At 35.8% G+C, this 19744-nt stretch overlaps 1 protein-coding gene and 1 long non-coding RNA gene across 8 annotated transcripts in view; one reads left to right on the forward strand and one right to left on the reverse strand.

The window, feature by feature from the left end:
• Positions 1 to 16899, forward strand: part of PTPN12 (protein tyrosine phosphatase non-receptor type 12) — a 103413-nt gene extending 86514 nt beyond the window's left edge. For 4 of the 6 annotated variants that reach the window (XM_030307836.1, XM_030307834.1, XM_030307835.1 and 1 more), the window contains 6 exons: positions 5998 to 6974; positions 11055 to 11132; positions 11979 to 12046; positions 12979 to 13009; positions 15889 to 15996; positions 16224 to 16899. In XM_030307836.1, the coding sequence (XP_030163696.1) occupies positions 5998 to 6974; positions 11055 to 11132; positions 11979 to 12046; positions 12979 to 13009; positions 15889 to 15996; positions 16224 to 16285 (1324 nt within the window). In that variant the 3' untranslated portion in view covers positions 16286 to 16899. Of the gene's footprint in view, positions 1 to 5997; positions 6975 to 11054; positions 11133 to 11978; positions 12047 to 12978; positions 13010 to 15888; positions 15997 to 16223 lie in introns of those variants that run through there. The other 2 variants (XM_030307833.1, XR_003967128.1) reach the window with 2 other exon arrangements.
• LOC115508834 overlaps positions 1 to 19744 on the reverse strand; it is a 100496-nt gene that overhangs the window by 22600 nt on the left and 58152 nt on the right. The window lies entirely within an intron of this gene.

Here is a 19744-nt window from a genome sequence, read left to right on the forward strand (position 1 = left end):
TTCAGCTTAAGACAGGATTTTATTTAGGGATATGTGAAGTTACCTTTTTCTTATACATGCAGTAGAGTCAAATGGCAGAATTTCCTTATGTTCCACAAAGGCATACCCTGTGAGTTCCAGGTTGAGATGAGTTTTAGAACTAGTGTAAATTGTTAACTGAAAATAAAATCACAACAGTGTAAGACTGATTAAAAAGTAATAATGGTATACTTTCTTTTTCAGTATGGCTACAGAAAGCAAATAAATGAATTGGTTGTTTAGAGTACATGTTCTTACAGAAAGATCTAGAGAGGAAGGCTTATGTTTGTTGTATTAGATTTAATCAGTCATATAATTCTGGTTTATACATACTTAAAGAGTATTGTAGATTTTGAACAGCAGATTTCATTTTCTATTTTCACTAACTCCAGCACTCTGTAAGTATACCTTGTTAGCTGTTCTATAAATTGTCAACAGGTTTACTGCAGAGACACAAATGGGTGTGTGCCATAGTAGAATTTTCTTTATTTAATATTTCAGAGACAGTGACAGTATACTTGATGCTTTCTTCTAATGCCTCTCAATTCAGTTTTAAGTGGGATTAGAATTGGAAGGAATATGGAATGTGGTTGTTTCAGACATTTTGTTATCGAGGCGACGTAAAGATTTATTGAGGGTTTTGTATTTGGAAGACTTGCACAGAAATAAAGTCTTTCATATTGTAGATATAATATAACAAAGTACCAAGGAGAGAACCTTGATAAGCACCATAATTTGTGAGGAGCAGACTAAAAGAAAGCTGTAGAAAAGGAAAACCACCAAGGGTAAAACCAGGAAAACAGTGGCATTCTACAAGCCGTGAAGGAATTTCGTATCTGCCAGAAATACATGAATATCAACCTCTTTGAGGGTTGCCTGGGAGAATGAATAGACTTTCAGACATCTGTGGCTCTTAGAATATCCTGAATAGGTGAGGGCATTTGTGGGGTCAAAACAGGAGTTAAGGTCTACTCATTGGAGGCTTTTGAAGTTACCTGATTTGGGGAACCCTCATCTAGCAAAGAATGTGGTTTTTTGGTGAGGATTTTGGTGACCAAGAACTCTGGGAAAATGGCAACTGGAAAAAGTAGGTGATGGAGAAACCTGTATTTCACAAAACAGTTGTTGTTCTTCTGCACTGTTTTCTTCTGTTAAAAAAAAAGTCTTTGGCTCTTTTTTGAAATGCTATTTTCCTTTTGTTGATTCTTTTTTTAACAAGTATATTAAACAAATGTATTGCCTTGAAGTGGCTAATTTTTAAGAAAGGAGCAAAGTGATTGAATAAAAGTAGGAAATGGTCCTATAGGTCAGCCAAATAAGAAGTGATTAAAAGAGGTCCCTTTCAAAATACTAAATATCTAGAAATAACCTTATGTAGAAAGTAGAACCTTAGGTAGAATTATTTTCATTTGTATTATTGAAAAAAAATTAAGTGTTCTTGATTGGAAAAGTTAAATGTAATTGAGCTTTCGCAGTGATACTTAAAATATCATTTATTTTCATATTTGATGCAATTTTCACTAAAACACTAACCGGATCTTTTCTGAACTTGACAATATAATGTTAACTTGGATGAGCAAAGAGAAATAACAGAAAACTTTGGATGAAAATAGTGATAAGCAAGGACCAACTCTTTTAAAAACTAGAAAACTGTAATAGTTAAGATAGTCTGTCAGTGGTATAAAAATATACTAGTTAATGGAGTTGAATCAACAACTAGGGAATAGATCTTGTTAGGAATTAATATATACTAAATAGGGAGAAGGAAAAGGTTTGGTTATTTATAAAGTCATGATATAGTATTACTAATCATCTGAAGAAAAATATATTTAGATCCTTATACCAAATACCAAGGCAATCTTCAGGTGATTAAATACAGAAAGTCAAATTATTGAAACAAAGTATAATAAAAAATAATGTTTGACAAACTTGTAGAAGGGAATATAATAGAAGGATAAAGGAAATAATAAAGGACAAAAGTGATTTATTTGACTGATTAAAATTTTAAAGTTCTAATTGAATTATTCATTCCCAATTTGCATTCTTTGAGATAAATAAGGGTAGATTTTGTCAAAATGCAAAAATATGCATGCTTACTATAGTTCTCTAATTCTTGTGTTATTTCTTTTCACTTTAGAAATACTTTTGATCTCAGGCATAATTTTAAAAATTATTGATAGGGGTCAGAATATATAATAAAACCAACAAATAAAGGATAAACACAAGTAGAACATCTTTCTCAATTCCAAAGTTTAAGCTATATAGAATATAAAGTAACCATTATATTGGGGTGCCTGGGGGCTCAGTCAGTTAAGAGTCTGACTTCGCTTCAGGTCATGATCTCAAGGTTGGTGAGTTCGAGCCCTGCCTCAGGCTCTGTGCTGACAGCTTAGAGCCTGGAGCCTGGTTTGGATTCTGTCTCTCTTGTCTCTCTCTGCCCCTCCCCTGCTAGCACTCTCTCTGTCTCTCTGTCAAAAATAAAGACATCAAAAAAACCTTTTTTTATTAAGTTAATCATTATATCAAAAGTAATCATTAGCATTGATACAACACCTATATTTATGTTTTCTCATCTTCCTTGTTTAGATTGCCATGTATTCTCTATTCATTCTGTAGATAGTCAGTGATATGTCAGAGTGGTAAGTGATGTCATGAACACAGTGACTTTTACAGTAATCTTGATCACAGGGATATTAATAGCTGTTTTCCAAAGGAACTGAGGTGAATAGGCTAGCTGAGTTCAACCAAGAACACAAGTCTCCTATCTTCTAGTCCAGTAATGTTTTCTTCATTATATGGTATTACCTCCCTAAAAAAAGAGAGTAGTGAAAGTTTTTGTTTTGAAAGTGTTCTGTTCTAATTTTTTGGTAGTCATTTTCTTCACTCCCTTACTGTTTCCACCCCATATGGAATCCAGCCTAAATTACTGTAAGAAAAGTAATTTTCTGATTTTATGTAACATAACAAATTATAGAGTCACTCATTTTAAGACTTGGTCAAACAAATTAAATATAATTTATTATTATTATAAAGTCCAAATGTCTTAGTGTGAAGTTCTGAGCCTTCACAGTATAGCTTCAATCTACCTTTTTAGTTTTATTTTTCACTGTTTTTCCGAACCGTTGTGTTCATTGTTCTGTCCTCTTCTGGTACTGGTATAATGCCTCGCATGTGGTAGGTCCTGAATGGTTTGCTTTGTTTTTGAGAAGTGAAATCTATGCCTTCCTCAAAACAGAGGATATTAAAACCAGTATTTACAATAAGAATTATGCAAGTCATATATCAGAATATCTAGTAAAAACATGAGTGTTGGTTCCTATAGTGGAAAATCCATTTGTAGCATATATATTTTTGTGGTTGGGCTTCCAATTTTTGTGTACATGAAAGTGCTATTTAAGTGTTTTAAGCCTTGTTCTAACCAACCTTAAATCAAAGAAGGATAAGGAAGAAATCTGTTAGTATAATTACCAATCAAATTTGAGTAGCCACAAAAACCCACAAAGGGACACAAGGAAACTTTTGGAGGTGATGATATATGTTTATTACCTTGACTGTGGTGATGGTATCATGGGTATATGCATATGTCCAAACTCATCAGATTTTATACATGAAATATGTATAGTTTTTTGTACATCAACTCTACCTCAGTAAAGCTTTTTAAAAATATGAGTAGCTAAGAATGTGTTTATTGTGTATTTTCAACATCCTGCACACTGTTTCCAAAAGTACTTAACAAGATTATTGGTTAAATAAGGCTTTTGAACACATTTAACTCTAGTCCCTCCCTAAACTTCCTAAAATTATTGTGAAGGAACATAAAAATGTATGAAGATTTTGAAAACAAAATTGGAGAGGGATGGCAGCAGAAGGATGATTATAGAACTGTGGAAAGTAGAAAGCTTATCAACCAATGTAAAGGGACTAACAGAACAGGGAAAGCTAAAACTTGCTTTCCTGTAGGTGGGGGAAGCCCACAAGAATCAACATGATTCTCCAAAGAACTCTCAGAAAACCTCAGAAATTGGAGGTCCCCCTTAAGACTAGTGTGTAGGATGGGACTAAAAACAAGGAGACTTGAGTGTTTCTATTAAGAGTATTTAGAACCCCAGATTCCTTACATCAAATTGAGCAAATGACTGCCTCTCTCACATTTGGACACACAGGAAGGATTTACTCTGTGTGGCTGAACCAGGGGGTGTCTTTGGATTCAAGGACATCAGATCCAACTGATGGTGGTGTTGTAGTGCCTTACTGAAAACAGGAATTTGTTATGCTGAATGGTCACATCCTCCAGGTCCTTTGCTCCCAGATTGCTGGTGGGAGAACCTCCCTTTTGAAAAACTAACTAGCTCAAGAGATGAAATGTACACTTTACTCGTTGTGGCCCACCAATATTGTTGCAAAGGCTGTACTCAGTCCACATGACCTCTAAGCCACAAGCTTCAAGACCTCCCTCTTACATAATGTGTATAGATCTTCCAGTCATTTATAATACTCCATTCTTTAAGAACAGAACCAGGATGATCAGGCATTTGACAACATCTCTAACATGAAAGATAGACCTAAATAAGCAGGAAAAAAAGGAACCTAGATGAAATAGAGATAATACAAAGTAGAAAAAAGATAGTAAGATAAATTTCCAGTATTAAAGAACATGAATTTTTATTTTTTTAAAGTTTTTACTTATTTATTTTGAGACAGAAAGAATCCCAAGCAGGCTCCTCACTGACAGTGTGGAGCTCGAACTCACGAACCTGAGCCGAAATCAAGAGTTGGACACTTAACTGACTGAGCCACACAGGGACCCCACCTTCGACTCTTGATTTCAGCTCAGGTCACGATCTCACGGTTTGTGAGTTTGAGCCCCGTATGGGGCTCTGCACTGATTGTGATTTTCTCTGCTCCTCCCCCGCTTATGTGCACGCGCTATCTCAAAACAAATAAATAAACTTAAAAAGAAAGTTTCCAATCTGGTAGATAAAAAAAATTATAATACAATGGATTCTGAAAGTTCCATGGTGAAACTGTAGAACCTCAAGAACAAAAAAGAACCTAAAACCTCCAAGAGAGGGAAAAAACACAGTTCACATTCAAAGGAGCAGGAATCAGAATTACATAATTGTGAAGGAAAATTATTTCTAATCTAAAATTATGTATATTTTCAAAAAATCAATAACCTTGAAAATATAATACTCAAATATAAAGCCTCAAGAAATTTGCCTCCCATATGTAGTTCTTAAGAAATTGCAGGATATAACCACCAAAACAAGGAAGTGTACCTTATGTATGGGACCTGGAAAATAGGAGAGTCCTACTGGAGAGAACATCAGCTCTGTGGGGCCTAGGTAGTCAGTGGTACACACTGGAGCTCGAGCACCAAGGACCTAAAAGCCTAAGAAGGACGTGTGTGGTATTGATAATTACCTATAGTGTGTTTCATGACCAACTGAGAAGAGATGTATAAATGTGGAAGAAAAAAGAAGGGCTAAATTATTGATGATGCATAGAGAACTGAGCCATCAGAAACATACGGCAATTATTAGAGAAAAATAAGAGGTTGTATAAGAAAAGATAGGAAATCATAGTGTCATGGGTAAGAATGATATCGATATTGATAAGATTGAACTAGCTAAAAGTTGTAACAGTATTGGGAAGATAGAAAAGATACCTAGCAGGAAGATAATGGAGAATGTGTGAAATAGATCAAGAAATAACAATTTATGGAAAAAAGATAATTTATGAATTTTGAAATATTTTGAAATAATGGAGGTGAATCTTAGAAGCAGCTGTTAAAAAGGCTGAAAGTTGATGTCTCTGGGTAACTGAAGGGCTGTGGGAGGAGACCTGTTTTTCATGAAAATTCTTGTATTTGTAAACAGTATTATATTGCCTCACTAAACATTAAATTTTGACAGTTTATAATTGCTTATTCATGAAAGGATGAGCATTCTTATGATGCCCTTTTATTAATGTTTTCAGTTGCCTTGTTGAAGGGGATGCCAAGGAAGAAATACTTCAGCCACCAGAACCTCATCCAGTGCCACCCATCTTGACACCCTCTCCCCCGTCAGCGTTTCCAACAGTCACTACTGTGTGGCAGGACAATGACAGATACCATCCAAAGCCAGTGTTGCACATGGTTTCATCAGAACAACATTCAACAGACCTCAACAGAAACTATAATAAGTCAGCAGAACTTCCAGGGAAAAATGAACCAGCTATTGAACAGATGGATAAAAAATTGGAGCGAAATTTAAGTTTTGAGATTAAGAAGGTCCCCCTCCAAGAGGGACCAAAAAGTTTTGATGGGAACACACTCTTGAATAGGGGACATGCAATTAAAATTAAATCGACTCCACCTTGTATAGCTGATAAAACCTCTAAGTCCCAGGAATTGAGTTCAGGGGATCTTAAAGTAGATGATATTTCTCAGAATTCTTGTGTGGACTGCAGCGCAACACAGTCAAATAAAGTTCCGGGTGTTCCACCAGAAGAATCACAGAAGAATTCAGGCACACCTCCCAGGCCAGACCGCTTGCCTCTTGATGAGAAAGGACATGTAATGTGGTCTTTTCATGGACCTGAAAATACCCTACCCATGCCTGAGTCATCTGAAGGAAAACCCTCAGATCTCCACTGTCAAACGATGAAAACTGTGAGTTTAACACCAAGCCCCACAACACCAGTTGACACCCATGATCCTGCAGATCATCATAACAGCTCGCCTCTCTTTAGAGCACCCCTCAGTTTTACTAATCCTCTTCACTCTGATGACTCGGACTCAGATGAAAGGAACTCTGACGGTGCCATGACCAAGAATAAAACTAGTATTTCAACAGCAAGTGCCACAGTTTCTGCTGCCACTAGTACTGAAAGCATTTCTACAAGGAAAGTATTGCCAATGTCCATTGCTAGACATGATATAGCAGGAACAATACATTCAGGTGCTGAAAAAGGTAATAACAGTATCTAACACTTAAATATTTTTACTGTGTTACAGTCACTGTTCTAAGCACTATATCAATTAATTGTTTTGTTCCACATTTCACTGTAGAATCTACAGCACAGTTTCATTATTTTAGATACTTTTTTAAAGGTTTCTATTAAAAACTAATAAAGTAAGCTTTGTTACCTTAATTTGATTAATTGCATTACTAGATTTTGTGTTTGCAAGGTATTTCAATTGTTGTGACTGAAAATTTTTGTGCTTTTTAGTTTTCCCTCCTATGTTAATAGTTTTTAGTATTTTATGTGGGTCAAAAATTTATCTGACTGAATAATTAGAAATAATTTAGGGAAGATAGAACTGCTTCAAGTAACAAATATTGTCAGACAGCTTCGGTGGGCATTTAATTTCATCCATGTTTATCACAAATACTAGTTCATCATCGTTTAATGCTTTTTTAACTATACAACACCTTTTATACTTGCACGTGAGGTTGCTTTTACCTCTAAGATGAACCAAGAAGCAAAACTGTAACTACTCAGCAGAATATGGGAAATTTAATTCAGTTAGTAGTGAATGGGATATATCCTTATCTACATCATTGATACTATTATTTAATTGACTTTTTTTTAAACTGTGTTAGCTTTTGAGGATGTGTGCACTTGGTTCGCAAGATGTATTACTGGTTCTTAAAATTCATCTTTGATCCACTAAAATAATCCTGGCTGCCTTCTTAAACAGACCATAAAGTTGAGAGCAAATGTAATAAACACGAAAGCTATTTACTGGTAGATTGATTATCAGTGGTCATTTACTTGTCAGTGGACTCTGGTCATGACCAAAGGTCATGGTATTTAGGCTGGTATTTACAATGTGCAACCAAATAAGTACTGTTAACTTAAATGATAACTTTTTCTGTTCCTGACCTAATAAGTACTACCCGTACTATGGTGCTTTTATTTTCCCCAGCTGACACATACTGTGTTTTTTTATCTTGAGAATGTATCTGGTAGAGTAAATGAGAATCTAAGGTAGTTTCTTAAATTTACATTATAATCTGTAGTCTTGATTCTTCTGTTATTTGAAGGATCTTCAGAAGATAATGGTTACCACAGTAAATATTACTTTACCAGTTTGCCATAATTTAAGACTGTTAATATCTTTTTCTTCCTCAAATTCAGAGCTTGAAAAATAACTGCCAAGTTGTAACTACACAAGAAAATGGGTTGATGAGAAATTTTCATTTTGGGCTTTTGAAGTATATCAAGCATGCATCTATCTTGTACCTAGGAAATACATTTTTTTTTTTAACCATTGGTAGAAATAGAATTTTGGTGTGAGGGCAGGAAGGATGCAAGATATGATATGCTCATTAAAAGTTTTTGCCACCTGACCAGTCTTTTGGTGATAATAGAAAAATTTCCTTCAGAATACAAAATACTGGGACGCCTGGGTGGCTCAGTCGGTTAGGCATCCAAATTTGGCTCAGGTCATGATCTCATGATTCCTGAGTTTGGAATCCCGTGTGGGGCTCTGTGTTGACAGCTCAGAGCCTGGAGCCTGCTTTAGATTCTATGTTTCCCTCTCTCTGCCCCTCCCCTACTCGCACTGTGTGTGTGTGTGTGTGTGTGTGTGTGTGTGTGTCAAAAATAAACATTAAAAAATAATGCAAAGTACTGTATAAGGATATTTAAGTCATCCTGTTGTATACTAGCTCACTTCTCAGCATTTTATTTGTATTTCAAAGCAAAGATAGTTCTAAATGTGACTTTTGATTTCTTTTTGCCCTATCCAAACTATGCTAAATGAGTTTGGTATGAACTGAAGATTTTCCTGTGTTAGTGTTCTGTGCTGCAAGCAGTCCTGTTTTTGATGTTACTAGTTACTTTGTAGATGAACCATTGGCACAAGAATTAGATTTTTGTTTCCTTGTTTGTTTTAGAACTTGTTAGGGAGTTAGAACAATTTTATTTTGATAACCTAAAAACCTTTTGCATAAGTTATTGCCTGGCAAAAATTACTGGCTATGAATTTTGATTTTAATATTGACTTCAGCCTCCTGAAAGATTTCTCAAACTTGGCTACACTGAGTCCCCATTTAGTGTTATGATTTGCAAAAACCTGTGTAAAATGTGAAGTCTCTGTTTTTGATAACCTCTAAAATAGAAGTTTATAACATAAAGGTGGTCCAGAGATTGAAAGAAAAACATGAAGCTGAAAAGCATGAGCCACAGTTAGAAAATAAAAGTGTTAAAGAATAAAGACTGCCATGAAAAAAAGAGGTATAGAATTTCTGAAAGATACTTAATGTAACCAAGCAAGACTGTCCTTCCTGATTTGTTCACTTAATTATGAAATGGCACCAGAGTGCCAAAATTATGCATCCTTTCCTTCCAACAGCTATCTTTTTTGTGTGAGCTGTTAATAATAAAAGGGCAAGGGGAAGAATGATGATGGCTCAGATTATTACTACTGGATAAGGTGGATGGTTCTTTAATGGTTTCACTTTATATGCAAGAGAGAGTTCCAGTACTAGTGACTGACATACAAAATATTGGACTGGAATTCTTAGTAGGACCCAGAGGGTGTATTTTCTTGGGTCTTTGGCTAAATAAGTGTAGGAAGGACAAGAGCAATCATACCTGGCTCATGCTAGTTGAAAACTGAAAAGGCTTTGATTTTCGGTCTCTTTAATACATAGCCTAACAGATATGGTTAAATAGCAAAGTATTATGGCAAGATTGTTCATTTTTTAAAAAGAGAACAGTTGTCAAGGCCCAGACAAAATAATACAGGATTCTTACATTCCCTTTCTTCACTCCATCCTCCCTAACTGGAGAACCCACACACGGAATTATATCCTCATATTTTCCTTCTTTACCTCCAATGAAACTGCATTTACCCTATGCAGAAAGGCTAACTGATGAGGCTTACTTAGTGCATTATCTTTTCCAAGAGCCAATTTTGTTTTTACTGGTGAAAAGCTTTAATATGGCTTCAGTCAGTATTCTCAGAGTAGGTCATATGCCACTGTTCACAAGATTTTAAGCATTAAATGAACATTCAAAAAATGTAATACTTTTATATTAGAAAACAAACACTTCAGATTGGTCATTTTAGTCATTACTGTTTAAAATATGACCAAAGGACACAGTTAAGTTAAAAATGAATGGGACTTAAGTAAATAGTACAGGGGCGCTTGAGTGGCTCAGTCGTTAAGTGTCCAACTTTGGCTCAGGTCATGATCTCGGGGTTTGTGGGTTTGAGACCCACATTGGGCTCTGTGCTGACGGCTCGGAATCTGGAGCCTGCTTCAGATCCTGTGTCTTCCTGTCTGTGTGCCCCTCCACCGCTCATGCTGTTTCTCAAAAATGAGTATTAAAAAAAAGTAAAAAAAATAGAGGACAGATGGTGGTATGTGGTATGGCAAAACTCATGAAGAGAGTTAAGCAATTGATTCCAGTTTGGGAAACACTGGTTTGAGTCAAATGACCAAAGGTTTCCTTTGTGTACTCAAAACATCATCTGCAAGCCCAAACGAGATGTCCCTTGCCCACTGGCTTTTCTACTGAAGGCTGTCTTCAGACTGAGAGGACAGTGACTGATGTCTGCAGGGTATCAGGAAAGTCAGGAATCATTTTCTCTGCGCAGCAGTGAATGAGTTCATTCCGCTTTGCTCATTAAATGATACTTGGTAACAAGTTGAGTAGTGAGGATTTCTTGTTTGTTATTTGCATTTTTAAAAACTGATTTCTCTTAGGGGCACATGGGTGGCTCAGTTGGTTAAGTGTCCAGTTTTGGCTCAGGTCCCGATCTCATGGTTCAGGAGTTCGAGCCCTGCATTGGGCTCTCTGCTGTCAGCATAGAGTCTGCTTCAGATCCTCTATCTCCCTCTCTCTGCCCCTCCCCCACTCGTGCGTTCTCTCTCAAAAATAAACATTTTTTAAAAATAAACACTAAAAACTGGTTCTTAAGATAATTGTGGAAATGACTTTTCTCTCATATTAGTTTAGATAACAAGTTCATTTTTAATGAGTTAATATTCTTTAACAAGTTCATAATTTGTCTGAATTTTATGTATTTAATATAGATGTTGATGTTAGTGAAGATTCACCTCCTCCCCTACCTGAAAGAACTCCTGAATCCTTTGTGTTAGCAAGTGAACATAGTGAGTGTCTCTTCTGCTTTTTTATTATTGTACTGTAATAATAAACTCTGAAAAACATGGCTTATTTTAGTCTAGTTGCTATTGAGCTGCATAATTAAATTCAAAAAAGGTTTGACTTGATATTGACAAATGTTTTTAACTCCTTGAATGAAAAATACTTATTTTTTTTGAAAAATACTTTAAAATATTTTTTGTTTGCTAAGATTGCTAAAATGGCTGCATTTATATTAGATACTATAATTTACTTAAATGTATTTATAACTGTATTTGTAAGTTGGTGTCTTTTCATTCATTAAAAATAGTATTTATTAAAAGACATTAATTGCTTCACTGGGTGCCAGTTTAGGTAAGTAAATATTTAATTTGGGTTGTAGTTGGGCATCAACTCAGTTGGTGTTAACTGAAGGACACTTAAGGCCACATGAGTATCACTGAGAACTAGGAGAAAGTGATATTTCAAAGTCTTGATAATATATTTCTTCTCTGTCTCGTCTTAAAAAAAAAGAGTACAGAAACAGCTTAATATATTTACAATGTCTCATGCTTGGTGGGGTCCTCCCTAATTTTACCTAAGTTACCTTTTACCAATATTTTATTAATTTTAACTGATTTCAAGAATGTGGAAAGTGAAGCCATATACTTCAATACTACTAAATACATCTAAGTCTGCCACATGTATACATTACCATGAGCTTATAACAGTAAACTATATTTTCTTAAATTAATAGAAATAAAATATTTTATGGAAGTGATCGTTTCTAAAAATCCATAGGGTCTGTTTTTGCATCTTTAATGCAAGAAATTCAGGAATTAAAGATGTTAATTGTAAGATTTTATTTTTCTCAGATACACCTATGAGATCTGAATGGAGTGAACCTCAAAGTCAGGAACAGTCTGAACAAAAAGTATCTGAAGTGAGTCCTTTTGGGATTGGAACAGCTATAACTTAGTATTTTTCTTCTTTTGTTAATTTATCTTCTAGTTGTTTAATAACTGTCACCTTAAGACTATTAAATATAACTTTTGATCAGCATTTCTTATGGTAAGATTTCAGATGAAAACCCTACATAAAATGTGAGATCTGAAATTTTTAAAAAGGGCAACATGATCTACATATGGCCATCACAGAGTATTATTTTCCTAGACTGCTTTTAAAATCTGTAAATTACTCCATGTTTTAAGTCATTTTGGAAGTGTGAATGGAACAGGAGTTAACATTTTCAGGGTCATAGTACTTTCTTAGAATTTGTTCCTTCCATTATAACACTAAGTACATAGTCCCATCCTTTGGTTTGTCTGGTTACATGAGGCTTCCTTTTCACATTCAGCAAATGTTTGACAGCTAAATATATTAGCCATGTTTCCACACCATTTTTCATCAATATTAACATTTTTCATATTCCCCCCATATTTTAATATCCCCCAAATTAGGGCACATCTTACAATGATTAAGAAACATACTTTACTTGGCATATATAAAATAGTGGTAACCTGTAATAATGATGTTATTTATGTGTTACAATGTATATCATAATTTGATGAATATGGTAGAATATGGGCAAAATGGGAGTGGTGTGTATGTTCCTTTGTGTAGTTGCTCCTGCATTTTCAGTTTCCATCTACAAGGAAAAAGTAATTCCCCTATCTTTTTATTCCCAGTATAAAATACCATAACATTTAAAAATTTTAAGCCTAACTGAAAACACCATTGTTTTCTTTCCCTTTAACACTGAGAATTTTGGTGGATCTTGACTTCTTGGGATATACAGTCTTAACAGACCACATTTTCTATTATTTCTTCTAAAAGAGATATATTGTAATAGTTATTAAAATGTCTTCCTTTTAGGGCTTGACAACCCCTGGAAGTGAAAAATGTGGTAAGTTAGATTTTGTTTCTTTCTGTTATAGAGAGAGAGATTAATCTCCATAAAATAGCATGCCTCATGGTGTGTGTTATTTACTTGGTTATTTCTGTATGTGAGAATATGTAGGACACTTCTAGAACCTGAACTGTGTAGTATAATTATTTCAAATTAATTATTGTATCAGATATTATTATTAATCTGGAAAGTAACAGCATTTATTATTGGTAGTTACAGGCTAATAGGAAAGAAATTATTTTTAAAATATTTTTATTTTCTGTTGTTTATAAAAACATTTAGAATCTAGATCTGACAGTGGTTTGAATAAATGTCCCAAATTAACCTAGATTATTGAACTGGAGCTCTAAAAACTGTTTTGGAATTCTTCCTTGTAGGACTTCCGCATTTATGAAGATCAATAAGATTATGTAGCTCAACCCACTGTTCCAATGCCAAGTTAGAACATTTTTCTGCCACATTACTTGTACTATCATAGTAAAATACATCAAGTTATTATTAATTCTTATAAATCAGTGACCATGAAAGCAGCTTATCAGACGTCCTAGCCTAGGGGCACCTGGTGGCTCAGTTGGTTGACCGTCCACATCTGACTCTTGGTTTCAGTTCAGGTCATGATCCCAGGGTTGTGGGATCGAGCCCTGCATCCGGCTCCATGCTGAGTGTGGAGCCTCCTTGAGATTCTCTCTCTTTCTCCCTCTGCCCTTCTGCCCCACTCACGTGCTCTCTTTCTCTCTCTCTAAAATAAAAATTAAAAACAGCAGCAACAACAAAACATCCTAGCCTGTACAATTTCCTCAGTTTATCTATCATCTGCCCTTACCCTCCATTCTGCTTCAGTTGCTCTCTCCCTGCATCTTTGACTAATGGGGCTCCATTCCATCTTATACATTTTTAATACTCTGTTTCCTAGCTGAGGCAACTTAAGGAAAAGAACAGAATAGGGCTTTAGAGTCAAGTCTACCTGGTTTACAATTTCATTTTTACCATTCTACTTACTATATGACTTCAGGCAAGTTACCTTATCTTAGCCTCAGTTTTTTTTCTCTGTGAAATGGAAATAATAGTACCTACCCTAAAAAACTGTTGTGAGGACTTGTTTAAATCACATATATGGGCTATCAAACACTGTGGTTGGCACATGATAGGCACTCAAAATGGAAGCAATAGTATTACTACTATCTTTATCATATTAATACTGCTGCTATTGTGGATCCTTGAATCTTTTTTTTTCTAATGTATGTTAACTACTTTCTGGTTTCTCTTCTGTATCCAATCTAGATACTATTCCTCCATTACTCTAGTCCTACTCTAAATTATCCTCTAGTTTCTTTCCCCTAACTCCTGTGCCATTTTATTTTATCCCTCAAGATTCCTGAATACTGCTGGGGAACATTATTCCGTTTTCCACATGAGCCTACAGTTCTGGATCTTCATCCACAGTTGGGCCCCCAGCTTTGCTTGGTTATCTTATCCGCTCTAGCTGGCACACTTTCTATTTTCCTTGAGTTTTCCAATCTTTACTTTCTTCTGAAATCAATCCTACTGACTCTTGTTCAGATGACCTTTTATTTAACTGAGAAAACTGAGGCCTTTTGACTAGGTCATCATTTCTTCCTAGAAGCCAGTCTTTGAATAGCTCACCACCACTGGGTTTCACCTCCATACCTCTTCTGTCTGTTCCATTGCACTCTGCATCATTTTACTGTAAAACTTACCACACTACTACAATAATACGCTTGTCAGTCTCTCCTACTAGCCTAGGCCTTGACTTGTTTTTATTCTGACCTTGAGCTGAACAAATAACTTTTACATTAAAAAAATTTTTTTTAATGTTCATTTATTTTGAGAGGGATAGAGAGCGAAGAAGGGAGGGGCAGAGAGGGAGGGAGACTGAGAATCCCAAGTACACTGTCAGTGTGGAGTCAGACACAGGCTCGAACTCATGAACTGTAAGATGATGACCTGAGCCGAAATCAAGAGTCACATGCTCAACCAACTGAGCCACCCAGGAGCCCCATAACTTTTACATTTTTAAAGAACTGTTTAGGGGCTTTGGCTGGCTCATTCAGTAGAGCATGCGACTCTTGATCTCAGGCTCATGAGTTCAAGCCCCACATTGGGTGTAGTACTTATTAAAAAAAAAAAAAAAACTTAAAAACAAAAATCAATGAAGAAGAGGTGACAGAAACTGTATGTTGCTTATAAGGCCTAAAATTTATTTTCTAGTCCTTTATAGAAAAAGTTTGCTGAACTCTGTTTAAACTACAAGCACCAAAGGACAAGGGTCATGTACTATTTGACTTGAATTCCAAGTTTCCATAAGTTTCTTAGAGAGTTATAGAGGATATGATAATGGTTGTGAAAGAATAAATCATAGTAGTTAATTTCTTTTGTTGCTAATCTTATGCACTGGGGATTAAGTAAACTAAAATTTAATTGATGTAAATCTTTCAAAGAATTACTACTGTTAGAAGCCAGTAGTTCATCAATTAACTATGAACTTGATTGCCATTGATTTCCACATAAAAGCAGTTCACTTGCTATTATTGCCTTAGGACATCGGCACATAGTATAACTACTTTAAGGAAATATAATATAGCAAGATTGAAGTTTATTAAATAAAGTTTTAAGAGCATAAGGAGAATCCATACGTTGCAGAACTACTCACTGAAGATGTCTAAGTGCCCTTGAGAACACCTAACATGATTTCCTGTGTTCGTCACTGCATTTATATTTATCTGGGCCTCTGAAATTATGATGTCCAAGAGAGAAAACTTGCTCTTTTAATTTAATACACACATTAAAATCATTAGAGGATTCTATATATGATGCTACAAATGATGGTGATTAACAATCTTTATTTTGCATTTTAGATCATCCAGCAGGAGGTATTCACACAGAGACTTGTACAGAATGTCCACCTATTTTCAGTAACAAGAAAGACCAACTATCAGAAAGTCCAACAGAGGCCACAGATATTGGTAATTTGTTTACTAAATAATTTAAAAACTTTATGTAGTTAATGCTGGCAAGAATGAGAAAAGGGTATTTGCCATCGTCTCAGGCTTTCCTTAGAAAGGCAAAGTTTATCAAATTTTGTGCTATGATTTATTCAGGTTCTTAAATAAACTACCCAAAGCAAATTAAGAGTTTTTAGTAAATTAAAATACATTTCTGAACACTAATCACTATGGCATTTTGATTATAGGTTTTCGTAATCGCTGTGGAAAACCCAAAGGACCAAGAGATCCACCTTCAGAATGGACATGATTCAGGGAGCTAACAGACACTTTAAATTAGACTGGAAAATTCAAGTGCCACTGAAAGCCAGATTTATAGTATTCCATCTTAAAAACATGGGACTAACAGCAGTGTAGATTGTTGCCTTAGTATTTTTTTTTGCTAGGACCATCTACCTGCCTTATACTACACTTAGGAAAAAGTATTACATATGGTTTATTTTGTAACTTCAAGTATTATTGCCTTAATGTCTCTTAACCCTGTTACACGCTGCTTGTAGACATGTTAATATAGTAATACTTTTATGATAAATTGAGTTTAAGGACTACTCTTTTGCTAATGTTTTATCATGTATGCATTATTTTGTATATGTACAGGGCAAGTAGGTATATAATTTGATAAAGTTGCAGTCATAAAATATTATTAACAGAAGATGTAAGAAATTTCTGCATGGTCTAAATCTTTGTGTACCTTATTTGTAAATTATTTGCCCTGAAGTTTTAGAAAATAGTTTCTGAATTTTAAAATTGCTGGATTCATGCAGCCAGCGTTGCAGGTTATCAGAGATCAAAGATTGTAATAATAATACATTTTGTAAATTGTAAGCAAAAAGTTATTTTTATATTATATACTGTCTAATTGTCCATCCTAATTGTCCTTGTTTTCATCTAGTCATGGAGATTCAGTAAGTGCCTTGGAACAATATTGAATTCTCTTAGCTCGTGAGTGTGTGTGTGTGTGTGTGTGTGTGTGTGTGTTACTTTAATATTTGAACTCAAGTGGGATTAGAAGACTATCAAAATATATGTATGTTTCAGGATATTTGACCTGCCATTAAAAAAAAAAAAAACAGAAACAATTTTACAGTGCCTACTTGTCTTGGTTTTTCATTCCTTATTCCAAGGGAATTAGAGTTAGTATGCACCTTCCAGTGTTTAAGTCATGAGTGTGAATGGAGTTTAATCTCTTAATTAAAGAATTCCAATACTTCTACTAATTCTAATACTTATCCTTGTGTCAGCCCTAGGCATCCTTCTCATTATTGCCTAATAAGATCCAGTAAAACACCAAACAGAGGTAAGGTTAGGAAGGGGGAACTGGTTTCTTCCCATCCTACAACTGGAGCATAGATCCCATCCAGGTGTCCCAAGTTTGAATTCTAACACCAGGGATTAAAGTTAATGGATGTCTATATTTTCCCTCTGCATACGAAAGAGATAAAAGGGGCGCCTGGGTGGCTCTGTCAGTTAAGCCACTGACTCTTGATTTCGGTTCTGGTCATGATCTTATGGTCCTTAAGTTCAAGCCTCACTGTTAGCGCAGAGCCTGATTAGGATTCTCTCTTTCCCTCTCTCTCTGCCCCTCCTGGGCTCCCCCCTCTCTCTGAATCTCTCTCAAAATAAATAAACTTTTGAAAAAATTATACAAAGAGAGAAGAAATTATAAGACTAAAGTAAGAGAGTGACCTTACGTGAGTAGAAGGATTATTGCAGAGGAGAAAATAAAACTATCATTTCACGTCAATTTTTTTTTTTTCAACGTTTATTTATTTTTGGGACAGAGAAAGACAGAGCATGAACGGGGGAGGGTCAGAGAGAGAGGGAGACACAGAATCGGAAACAGGCTCCAGGCTCTGAGCCATCAGCCCAGAGCCCGACGCGGGGCTCGAACTCACGGACCGCGAGATCGTGACCTGGCTGAAGTCGGACGCTTAACCGACTGCGCCACCCAGGCGCCCCTCACGTCAATTTTTTTTTAAAGCTCATTGGTCTTTGTGTTTGCTCCTTAGGATTTCAAATTTTTCCCATATGTTTTGGTCATAAGGAAATATGAATACAGTGGACCCTTGACATTCACAAGACACAGACACCTCTATAGCATATCATTTTCCTAAAAAAAATTAAACTAAAAGTATAACATTTATTTATTTTTTTTATTTTTGAGACAGAGAGTGACAGAGCATGAACAGGGGAGGGTCAGAGAGAGAGGGAGACACAGAATGTGAAACAGGCTCCAGGCTCTGAGCTGTCAGCACAGAGCGCGATGTAGGGCTCGAACTCACGAATAGTGAGATCATGACCTGAGCCGAAGTCGGATGCTTAACCGACTGAGCCACCCAGGTGCCCTAAACTGAAAGTATAACTGTAAAACGAATTTAGCTCCTTCATGTACTTGATGATTTGTATAATATGGTACTAAAATAATTTATAAACATTTTTATGTTGGGAAGGAGTTGCTTGGAACATCTTCATTGAAAAATAACATATATTCAGGGGCACCTGGGTGGCTCCGTTAAGCGTCCAAGTTTTGATTTTGGCTCAGGTTATGATCTCACGGTTCATGAGTTTGAGCTGAAGTCAGGCTCTGCTGACAGGGCAGAGCCTTCTTGGGATTCTCTCTTTCCCTCCCCTGCGCTCTCACTCTCTCTCAAAGTAAACAAACATTAAAAAAAATATATAACGTATTCAGAAGAGTGCAAAAATCATACTAATAATCATAAAGTTTATACCCGTTTGAGTGTGACTACCACCTAGATGCAGCAATAAAATAGGATCAGCCACTGAGAACCTTTCCTCTTGGGCTTCTGAGATTTCTTCATTACCATATGAGTAGCTGTTACTTCTTTTTCATTGCTATAGAGTTATGCATTGTATGAATGTACCACAGTGTGTCCATTCTGCCATTAACAAACATTTTGATGGCTTGGATTTGGGAATATTACAGATTATGCCACTATGAACATTTTTTAATGTGTTATTTGGTACATGTAGTACATACATCTGTTGGCAGAATATCGAGGAGTGGAATTTTGGGATCATAGGGTACACATACATATCTGCCTTTAGTAAGTAGATACTGCCAGTTGTCCTAAGTGGTTGTCCCAATTGTTATATATTTCTTGGTACTGCCCTTAATTTTCATTTTAGCCTTTCTAATGGGTACAAAGTGGTATTGGTTGTGATCGGAGTACGTATTTCTATCTAATGTTCCATTTTTTTGTTCAGGGAATGATTTTTTTTTTCCCCATTGGCCAATCACCATTTAATGTCCTTGCTCCACTGTTACACAGTTTTGTCAGGTATCCATTGATACCAGTTATGTATCCATTTATCTGTGAGTCAGTTTCTAGATTTTTCTTTCTATTCTTTTGCCTATCCTCAGGATGATATTTTAATTTTTTTTTTCAACGTTTATTTATTTTTGGGACAGAGAGAGACAGAGCATGAACGGGGGAGGGGCAGAGAGAGAGGGAGTCACAGAGTCGGAAACAGGCTCCAGGCTCTGAGCCATCAGCCCAGAGCCCGACGCGGGGCTCGAACTCACGGACCGCGAGATCGTGACCTGGCTGAAGTCGGACGCTTAACCGACTGCGCCACCCAGGTGCCCCCTCAGGATGATATTTTAAATTGTCTTTTTCTAGCTTTAGCTTTATCCCAAGGATTAGTTTTTATACTGGTTGGAACTGTGAGTAGAACATTTACTCATTTT

The sequence above is a fragment of the Lynx canadensis genome, chromosome A2 (assembly GCF_007474595.2).
Source record: "Lynx canadensis isolate LIC74 chromosome A2, mLynCan4.pri.v2, whole genome shotgun sequence".
NCBI classification, from domain to species: Eukaryota; Metazoa; Chordata; class Mammalia; order Carnivora; family Felidae; genus Lynx; species Lynx canadensis.